The sequence below is a fragment of the Dermochelys coriacea genome, chromosome 27 (genome assembly GCF_009764565.3).
Source record: "Dermochelys coriacea isolate rDerCor1 chromosome 27, rDerCor1.pri.v4, whole genome shotgun sequence".
NCBI lineage: Eukaryota > Metazoa > Chordata > Testudines > Dermochelyidae > Dermochelys > Dermochelys coriacea.
In genome coordinates, this window is record NC_050094.1 from 12430873 (window position 1) to 12441891 (window position 11019).

The 11019-nt window shown below is 45.0% G+C and overlaps 1 protein-coding gene across 4 annotated transcripts in view; it reads left to right on the top strand.

Moving 5' to 3' along the window:
• The first annotated feature begins 3936 nt into the window (after positions 1 to 3936).
• Positions 3937 to 11019, top strand: part of CDK12 (cyclin dependent kinase 12) — a 73892-nt gene continuing 66809 nt past the window's right edge. For all 4 annotated transcript variants that reach the window (XR_005290382.2, XR_005290383.2, XM_038385411.2 and 1 more), the window contains exon 1: positions 3937 to 5591. Coding sequence is in view for 2 of the 4 variants with exons in the window: in XM_038385411.2 (XP_038241339.1) it covers positions 4528 to 5591 (1064 nt within the window). In the remaining 2 variants the exon portion in view is untranslated. The remainder of the gene's footprint in view (positions 5592 to 11019) is intronic.

The following is an 11019-nucleotide window of genomic DNA, read 5'->3' on the forward strand; positions in this document are numbered from 1 at the left end:
ATGTATCTAATGTGTAATTTATCTGATCTGTAACTTCCTACTAAGGTACCACAAGTGCTCCTGTTCTTCCTGCTACAGGAACTGCTAGACAAAAAAGTTTAGGCCCTACATTAACAGTTACAGTTCTAAACACATCTAAAATGAGCTTTTAAAATTATAGGTTTTACACCTTTCTCCCCAAAGAAGGTTTTTAAGAGGCTATGTTAGGCACCTTTACAATTAAAAAAAAATCCATGTAAAACAACAAGTCCTCAAAATATATTAAGTATTTTTACATTATTTTTATCCAATGGCTATTTTGCTCCCTTTTATTGAGTGAAGTCTTCTGCAGCTGAACATTGCTTGGCTTTTACAACAGATGGCTTTCATCAGAAGGCCTCGAAGAACTTTACAGGCATGAAAGCTCACAACACCCAAAAATAAGGGGTCACTAGTCTCCTAAAGGGGAAACAATACAAGAGCATGGGGAAGAAAATATCCCAAGCACGTGTCATTCTTCTTGGAGCAGGATATAATCCTTCAAGTATCTATTTTTTAGTAGGCAGCTTTCAGAGTAGCAGCCGTGTTAGTCTGGATTCGCAAAAAGAAAAGGAGGACTTGTGGCACCTTAGAGACTAACAAATTTATTTGAGCATAAGCTTTCGTGAGCTACAGCATCCAATGAAGTGAGCTGTAGCTCACAAAATCTTATGCTCAAATAAATTTGTTAGTCTCTAAGGTGCCACAAGTACTCCTTTTCTTTTAGTAGGCAGCCACGCTCCCCCTCAGGCCCAAATGCAGATTTCTAGCTCCTTGTAGAGTAAACAGAAAGATGCCCTTTTGTAGAATCCAAGAAGTATACCTGCTTCACTCCTACAGCATGGCAAATAAAGATCTCTTCTTAGGAGAGTTTGCCTAAGCAGTTGATTTTAACCAGCGCTAGATAGATAGATAGATAGATAGATAGATAGATCAGATCAGATCGGATCGGCACGGCACGGCACGGCACGGCACTCTCCTCTTCCTTCCAGGGGAAATCTAGCCTACTTTCATACCTTCCCTCTTTATGGCACTGACTTCCTATTAATAAGCCACAGCTGAAGACCCTCTTCTCCAAGAGTGGCAGCTCAGGCAATCTTTATGAATGGAATCGGATTCTCTCTTTCCCAAAGGAAAGACATTTATCCCCATTCAATGGCCTATCATGCAGGATACATATGACTTACCACGTACCTATGTGAGGTAGTGAATACAAATAAATTAATATTTAACAAAAAGGTAATGGAAAACTGTCCTGATAAAACTAATAGATTTGCTAATGCAATATAAATGGGGGAAAATGCTACCTAGGACTATAATGGTTGTCACTTTTTTTTACAGAACAATCACTCTGAAATTCATGACATGTGTGGAGGTAGAACTCATATCCTTCTGCTCCAGAAAGCACTGCATTCTACCAAGTAAACTAAAGGAGACTCTCCTTCAGCTGTTAGCAGTATAGGGCCTCTGATGCCAGGTCTGATTCCATCCAGTAGAGAACTGTGTTGAACACTTATACAGGCCAGCTTATTACAATCTTGTAATAAATCACAGTGCTCCCTGTGGAACTAAACACACATTATAGCAGATCAAATCGAAGAATAAAATCAGGGTGCAAGGAGGTCATCTGTTTACCAGGATTTTACTGAGGCCCTTATCCTGTAATGAGCTCCATGTAGTAGGCTTCCCAAAAAGGAAGTTAGAAGGTGACTTGACTGTGGTTTTGAAGTACCTATATGTGAAGATTTCTGATAGATTAAAAAAACTTTTACTACCAGACAAAAGCATAACAAGATCCAATGGCTAGAAATGTAAACTAGACAAATTCAAACTGGAAATTAGGTGCAGATTTGCTAACAACAATATGTGGGGTGTGACAATTAACCATTGGAACAGCTTGCTGAGAGGAGTGGTGGATTCTCCATCTCTTGAAGTCTTTACATCAAGATTGGATGTCTTTCTAAAAGATATAGTCTACTTCAGTCAAAAGTTATTGGGCTTGATATAGGAATTATTGGGTGTAATTCTGTGGCCTGTGTTAAAAAGCAGACAAGGAAAAAAGACAAGATGATCACAATAGTCCTTTGTAGCCTTAACAACTATGAAGTTAGTGGCGCTCTATGTGGGCATAGGGGGCTTTCCATGCTGAGCTCATTGCAGAATTGGGGCCTTGGGGGGGGGGGGCAAAAGCAGCCATAAACCACAAACTATTTGTATTTATTTTGCCATCCTTTAACTTAAAAACAAAGCATAGATTTGTTTTTAAAGTCTGTAAAATATAAGCCTAAAGGCAATTTTATGGCCTAGAGAATATAGTCAAAGAGGTCTATAATGAGATACAAACAACTATAATTATAGCCAGAAGGTTGTGTTCAAAATGTTGACATGGCTACATGGAAGCCATATATACATACATGCAAATGGAATAAATGCTAATCAAAACATTTCAGAGCTTTTGAAAAGTGATGTGACCATGATACAAAACTACATCTGCCTTCTACAGTAACAGTCCAAACCTTACAGTTTTCAATAGATTTAATGGTGCATTGCTGGGGCCACTGCTATATCATTCAGTAGCACTGATCCCCAATCCATCATGTGTAGCGCTCAAGTCTCAAAATAGTCATTTTCACTATTGTTTCTCTTTAGAATAAGATAGAGATGGAAACTGCAAGGGGGTATTTTTCATCAGAGGGAAGGGAGGGAGTTTTTACTTGCTTTTTCTATTTGATTTAAAGTTTTAAAACTGGCATTTAAAGGCCCTTACTATACTCCTCACTATCAGCCAAATCTGGAGGCCTTCACCCAGCTTTTGCTCAGTCCTTACTCAGGTAAAATGTCCACTGAAGTGAGTCAAAGTGAGTGAGGTAATATCTTTTAGTACCCTGTTGGTGAGAGATCAAGCTTCCAGCTAAACAGAGCTCTTCTTGGCTGAAAGCTTGTCTCTCTCACCAACAGAAGTTGATCCAATAAAATATATTATCTCACACACCTTGTCTCTCTAATATTCTGGGACTGACACGGCTACGACTACACCATATACTCTGGAGTGACAAATTGTCTGAGCAATAGGCAAGACAAATGTTCGGATGTCTCTCCACTGATTTTGAGTGCTTCAGTTTCTGGGTAGAAACATGTAGGGCCTGTTTCTCAAAGGGTGCCAAGGACCTGCAGCCTGTGTTGTAAGAACTGCAGGAATTCACTGTCTATGTAAAAAAAAATTGTTGTCTAGGGGGTGAGAACCATAGGATTGGGAGTCAGAACTCCTGGGTTGTTTCCAGCTTGAAGGGGAGTGTGATCTGGGGTTTAGGGCCACTGCGCGTCAGGACTCCACAGTTCTGTTTTTGGCTCTGGGAACAGGAGTGGGGTCTAGCGGTTAGAGCAAGGGACTGGGAGTCAGGATGCCTGGGTTCTCTTTCCATGAAGCTGGGCCTAGAGAGGCACTGGCACCCTCCCTCCCCTCCTGGGGGCACTGCTGGGGGTCGTGCTTGGTATGTGTTTCATGCTGCCCATTGCAAGGCACTCAGGCTCCTCGGGAGCTGGAGAGGGTGTTCCATGATGCTCCTGATGCAGGTGCAGACACAGACTAACACGGCTGCTACTCTGAAACCTGAACACAAGTGTGTTTGGGGCAGGGCCCTAGCGATTTGTCCACACTCTACATCTCAATAAAGTTTTGTTTGGGGGGGGGGAGGGGAGGAGCTGTCCGAACAGCTCGTCTTGCTCCTCAATAAAGTTTTGTTAAAAAGAGAGGCCGCCTTGTGCTCGCTTGTTTCTCTGACCGCGTTACCTGGTCGCTCAATAAAGTTTTGTTGAGGAGCCCAGCGCGGAGCTCTCGCGAGGTTTGAGCGGGCCCGGCCGGAGTTTCTCGCGGCGTTTGGACGAGCGAGGCGGGGAGGCTTCGCTCATCGCGTGAGAGCAGGAGTCTCGCGAGAGTTGGCGGCTGCCCCCTTGGAAGCGGTGCCGTTTCGCTTTGGGAAGTGAGAGGGGAGGCGGCCCCGGGAGCGGGGCGGACAAAGGGGGCCGCGAGCCGGGCACCCGCCGCGCCGCGGCCGAGGGGGCGGGATCCGGGGACCCTCCGCGTAGGGAGCCACTCAGGAAGCCGGGCCTAGGGACTTGCTCAGAGGCCCAGGGGGCCCCTGCCCAGAGGACCCTCTGCCCAGGCCAGGGCGCCCGCTCCAGGCCCCAGCCACCCTCCTCCCAAGGCCCCCCTCCCGGGGGCTTTCCAGGCCCTTTAGCTTCTTGCCCAGGGGCCCTGTGAGGTCAAGGCCCCTCCCCCCACCACCCACCCCGGGGCCTGATCCAAAGTGCTGCACCCCATGAAGGAGGGAGAGAGCTAGAACGAGGGAGGACAGGCAACGGGGGGAAGTGACTGTGAATGGTGGGAGGAGAAAGGAGAGCCACGGAAAGAGGAGAGAGGCCTGTAGCGGGGGCGGGGTGACTGGGGTTTAAAGTTTGGGGGTTTTGGAGGATTCCCCCCTCCCCTCTTCCAAGCACAGTGGAGAAGGAATGCCAAATCTAGAGAGACATGGGGGCAAGAAGGATGGAGGAGGAGGGGGGTCCTTGCAGCAGCAGACATCCAGCAGTGGCAGTTCGAACAGCAAGGAGAGGCACCGGCTGGTCTCCAGACACAAGAGGCACAAGTCCAAGCACTCCAAAGATTCGCCGCTGGTGGCTCAAGAGGCAGCGGCACCACTGGGTGCAATGATCAAGCCTCTGGTGGAGTATGATGATATCAGCTCCGACTCAGACACCTTCTCAGATGATGTGGCCCTCAAGCTGGAAAGAAGGGAGAATGATGAGAGGAAAGGAAGTTCAGACAGGAGCGACAGGTTGCACAAGCACCGGCACCACCAGCACAAGCGTATTCGGGAACTGATCAGGAGTAAGCAGGTGGACAAGGAGAAGAAGCTGGAAAAGAATCAGGAGGTGTCTAGCAAACCAGGGTCCACCAAGGACCGGGTGTCGGGGACCTCCAAGAGACTCAACGAGGAGAATGAGGAACATTTTAAGTCACAGCCATCAAGAAGCAGCAACAAAGAGTCCAGGTCGGCCAAAGCACACAAGGAGAAGTCCAGAAAAGAGCGGGAGCTGAAGTCTGGGCATAAAGACCGCAGTAAAAGCCATCGGAAAAGGGACACTCTGAAAAGCTACAAAGCAACTGACAGTCCAAAACGGAAATCCAGGAGTCCCCACAGGAAATGGGCTGACAGCCCCAAACAGGATGACAGCCCCTCAGGAGCATCCTACACCCAAGAATACGATCTCAGCCCTCCACGGTCGCATACATCAAGCAACTATGATTCCTACAAGAAGAGCCCCGGTGGCTCATCGCGCAGGCAGTCGGTCAGCCCACCCTACAAGGAACCTGTAGCATACCAGTCCAACACTCGGTCTCCTAGTCCTTACAGTAGGAGACAGAGATCCGTCAGCCCGTACAACAGGAGGCGTTCATCCAGTTATGAGAGGGGAAGTGGCTCGTACAGTGGGAGGTCACCCAGCCCATATAGCCGAAGGCGCTCGAGCAGTCCTTTTGTTGCCAAGCGGTCAGTGAGCCGAAGTCCAGTAGCCAGGTGTGTGATCTCTATTTTGTCTCTTATGTGTTGGGGGGAGATTGGATGGCTCTGGGGTTGCGAGTGATTGACCGTCTAGATCATCTATTCAGGTCTGGCCCAGGTAATTAGTGTTCACTTCTTACTGCCAAGGGCTCCTCACTGGTCTGTGTGAATTTAGTGGGCTCGTTACAGTTCCCTTTTGATAGATATCCGCATCTTAAAAAGCGCCACCATTGTTGGCACTGATCAGCCTCAGTGTTGGCAGCCTCAGCAAAGAGGCCAATACTGAATGAGCCATTAGGATTGAATTACACTTTCCTGTAGAGGTGGCTCCTGCAGAATAGGAGTGAAGCATTGTGGGGAAGTTTGCATTAGTGAGTGTTCTGTAGAAAGCTAAAAATCCAGCACCTTTCATTAGCACTAAATGTACTTTAAAAACCTCTCACGTTCTGGAAACTTTGATCAAAATTCTAAGAAAGAGATTTATCACAGTTTTCAGAAGGATTGTTTAATTCAGAGCATATCTCACTCTGAACTGATTAATTTTTTTCTTTCGTCATAATTAGTTGACTGTTTAAGTTGCTTCTTTCTGGTTTAAAGTTGCTTTTCTCAGGCTGTATTCTGCTCAGTTATGGATCATTTGCTTCCATTTGTTTTAAATAGCTCCTTGGCATTCTAGAAGAGTAATTAGGTAACTTTTTTATTTTGGAACAGATGTATTATTTTTCTCTTTATGCACCAGTAACTTTGACACACACACACAAAAACCTATTTTTGTTTGAAATTAATTATAGTGCTGCATTTTATTTTGGATGTATAGTAATCAAGAGTATTTTGAGTAGAGATTGGTAGGTAGCTTAACATTATTTTTCAATCTAAAGCTTGTATCTCCGTGAACTTCCAGTTCCACAGCATGTGTGTTATAGAACTATGGTTATAGCTTTATCATAATTCCAAACTGAACTTGAATGAAGTAAGTCCTTAGGGTAAACTGTCGAAACAACATGTACAATGTTAGTTGTGTTGCTTCCCTGGATTCCACTGGGAGCTGTGAGCAAGGAGATTGGTCGTGCGCATCTTTATCCCTGTGATTGGTACTTCTCATGTGGGTAGTCCCATTGAACTCCTTGCTTGTGGAATTGAGTCCTAAAACCACATCCACTGCTCTCAACATTTAGGGAGTAGGCTTTCCAATGAAAATCAGGGCTGGTATGGGCTAAGAACATGGCCTTTGTCTTCACAGTAAATAGTTATCTCAATGTAAAATCCTAGTGGTGATAAGGCATTGGTAATTTTTGCCTCAATTTAGCTCATTGAGGTCAACCCTATTCTCCCCCATCTGGAATTTATTTGACTAGCTACGTGGAAGCAAAAGCTACCTGTCCCTTAGCCATCTTGATATAAAATCCTAGTGGAGACATCTTCATGTAAAAATATATGTATATATTTTTGGGAATAAAGACATTGCTTTCACAGACTATGCGCTTTTACACCCCTTAGAAAAGTCAACTGGGTTGCAGATGCCTTGTATATCCTTTCTGGCTGTGCTTGTAGGCTCTGTTCCTTAACCAGCAAGAGGGTTGCTATTGGATTGGAGAGTAGTAGAGGAATCAGTGGGATCCTAAAGCTCTGTGTTTTCCCTCCATCCTCCCCTTAGTCTGTATAATGCTAGTTACTCTTGGGAAGTGAAGATCACTTTTTCCGAACCTGGTTTTATGGAAGCAGTTTTGAATGTGCTTCCGTGAACTTGCATAGCCATGTGGGAAAGTTTTCGAGGACACCTTTCTGGTACAGCACTTAGATAGTTAACCAAACCCAAAAAAATTCCAAAGGTTACTGCTTACTGCTTTGTTTACACTCTGTTTATTTCAAATTCTTTGAATCTAGGGTTAAATTGATAACCCATCACAGTCCCACCCCTTTCTCCAAAAGCTGGTCTGCAGTTTTTTTTATAGCACACTCTTTTTAATCAGAGCTCGGTTTCAATGAGCAACGCAAAGCAAGAAATAAGGAGTCAACTGAGTGTGCAAGAAGCCTTTGGAAAATGGCTACCCCAAAGTACAATATTACACTTAAATGAGCAGAGGGAAATGTTCAGACCTTATTTTCTTTCTAACTGTTACACACAGGAGTTCTGATTTTCAGTTTGCTTGTGTTAGTTGTTGCTTCACTGAACCTGCATTCCATGCAGTGAGGAAAGTTCAGTGTAAATTCCTCAGAGGGGGAGGAAAGAGTCTTTCCTGTGGCACTGATGTTTTTTCATTGGCTGATGGTGAAATCCTTCCTAGTGATTCTTTTACCTCCCCATTCCCAAAATGTAGTCTGAGAAGGAAGATGGTGAACTAAATACTGGAATGTCCCTGATGCAGAAAGCACACTGCGGATCACATTCCAAGTGGCCCCTCCAAACGAACTGCTCTTTGGTTAAGGAGGAAATGTAGAGTCTTTGGTCGGGAGGGAAAGTAACAGATATAATCATTGTTCTCTATAGCCTTTGTAATAACCATGCCATTACAGCTATAGCCAAGAGAAAGAATTCAGGTAACACCCCACTTGATGGATGTGGGCTTGTATACTATTATGAGTTTTTAGTTTCTGGGTTTGTATGTACACCATAGTCACTGGTGTGCAGCACAAAATCATGTATTGTCAATGTCCATGAACTGGATTTAGAGGGTTTAATTTGAGGTAGTTTCTCTAATGCAAGGGTGGGCAAACTTCAGGCTGCATCCGGCCCACTAGCTGTTTTAATTCGGCCCTTGAACTCCTGCTGGGGAGCAGGGTCTGGGGCTTGCCCCACTCCGATGCTTCAGCCGGGGAGCAGGGTCAGGGGCTGCTCCGCGCTGCTCCTGGAAGCAGCAGCATGTTCCCCCTCTGGCTCCTATATGTAGGGGAAGCCAGGGCTCCATTCTGCACACTGCCTCTGCCCCTAGCGCCGCCCCCCGCAGCTCCCATTGGCCGGGAATCGTGGCCAATGGGAGCTCCAGGGGCGGCGCCTGCAGATGGGGCAGCGCGCAGCAGAGACGCCTGGCCGTGCCTCTGGGTAGGAGCTGGGCGGGGGACATACCGCTGTTTCCAGGAGATGCTTGAGGTAAGTGATACCTGGAGCCTGCACCCCTGAGCCAGCCCCATGCATCCCAAACCCCTCATCCCCAGACCCATCCCAGAGCCTGCACCCCCAGCCAGGGCCCTCATCCCCCCTGCCCCGTGTCCCTACCCCATTCCTGATACTCCTCCTTCCCTCCGAACCCTTTGGTCCCAGCTTGGAGCACCTTCCTACACCCCCAGCCCCACCCCAGAGCCTACACCCGCAGGCAGAGCCCCCTCCCGCATCCTGAACTCTTCGTTTCTGGCCTCACCCCCTCCTGCACCCCAACCCCAATTTCATGAGCATTCATGGCCCACCATACAATTTCCATACCCAGATGTTGCCCTCGGGCCAAAAAGTTTGCCCACCCCTGCTCTAGTGATTAAAACAAGAAACCGGGAGTCAAGATGCCTGGGTCCTAGTCCCACCTTTGCCACTAACTTTCACTTCAGCACTATGCTTGTCATTTCTCTATTGCATAATGGGGGAATAATGCCAAATAATCTCACCTGTGAGGTATGCTTAATGTTTTTAAATTGCTCTGAGAGCCTCAGATGACAGGCATTCTGGAAGTGTCCAATTGTGCTCTCTCTATCATCTCTTGTTCTGCATTCATCACTGGCTGAGGGGAAACAGTTGCTAACAACTCTTAGCAACTTCCAGTTTCATAGTATAGATAGGGCTAGAGATTTCTATCAGTTCTTCCTCCAACGATTTCTTTCTTTGGTACAGCTCTGATTGTTGCCAGTGTGCATTGGTCTTCTGTAGTGAGCCATTCCCATTCTCTCCCACTGATACCTTTGTCTTAATTCACAGGCCTGGTGGCTAGCATTTTACACGTCCAGTTTCCTGCATTAGAAATACAGGAATTTTGTAACCATTCCACTATAGCTAGAAAGAAAAGCTTGAACATCTCTAAAGCTGGGAGGTTTTCCTCCCTTTTTAAATACTACAAACTAAGTAATCTGCAGTGCAGTGTTGGTTTCAAAGGTGATGTGTGAGGCAAATCACTAACCTCTTGGTCAGAGATAAAGTTACTCAGTGATTACTCTAGACAGGGGAAACACCTTACAAAACTTCCTGTATATATTTGTTTCTCTTAAAATGTATTTCAATGCAGTCAGCAGTGACAAAAACTAATATTGCATGTGGAGGGGAAGATTTCCAGATCCATGTTGTTAGTCAGTTGTAGCTGGGATTTAGTGCATGATTCAGTGCTCTTTAGGTTTAGAATTAAGTTAGCTCTGTTTGCAGCTAACCATGTCATACAAGTTCAGTTAGGAATGTTGTCCTCAGCAAAGTCTGCAAGTGTGACCTCTGAGTGCAGTGAAAGCATGCTGCTAGCTATTTCAGCTCCTGACAGTGTTGCAGCGGGATGTGGAAAGTGAACTACTATCCAAACGGCAAATTCTGCCTGTGTGTGTGACAGTTAAACTGATTATCCAGAGTCCCATGAAGATGACATGCCAGCTTGAGGCATATTGCCAGCTTCTGTTTAAGCACAACTTCCATGAACATTGAAGACAGGATCTGAAATAAGTCTTGACTTTTTTTATATTCTTATTGCTGTTTTTGTTCTTTAAGAGTAAAGGCAAGATCCACTTAGTCACATTGATATTTGGCCACTACAGTCACAAATGTCTAGTGAAATGCTTTATAATAAGCCATTTCTATCCTTCAACTTATTTTTAAAGCATTTATGTTGTTAGAATATTTGTTTAAAATTACGATTCTCTTATCTTATGCAAATTATATTAGTCTCTTACACTGCACACGTACTCCTTTTCTTTTTGCGAATACAGACTAACACGGCTGCTACTCTGAAAACTGCATTTCAGTTATAGTTGACAAATCTGCTAACGGCTTCCATGTTTAAACACAGTTGCTATTACATGTTTTCTGAGCTGTGTGGAAAAGGGAATTTCTTTTAACCATGATCTAAAATCATGCTATATTTTCTACTGTGGTCAGAGAACTCTTGGTTTGAATAAATCGTAGAATAAAAATCAGTTGTGAGCATGATTTCAATTAAGCATGGGTAGAGTCTTACTTCAAGATTTTTTTTTTATTTTTTAGTAACATGTGTCTTCCAGGTCATTAAAGTCCATCATTTCCACATTACTCCTCTTAAAATACACTGTCCCATGACTTGCAAAATCCTAGTCTCCCTTGAAAAGGAGAAAATACTCACTGGCCTGTGAATTAAAAATACCAGTTTTCTGTTTGTTTGTTTTTTTCCAGTCTTTCCAATGAATCTTCATTCCTAATCTCCACTAGGTTCACAGATATTGCAGACTTGTGCATAATCCAAGTTTATCGTCTGTTCACCTTGAGTACTTTAAAGGAAGGCATTTTTCT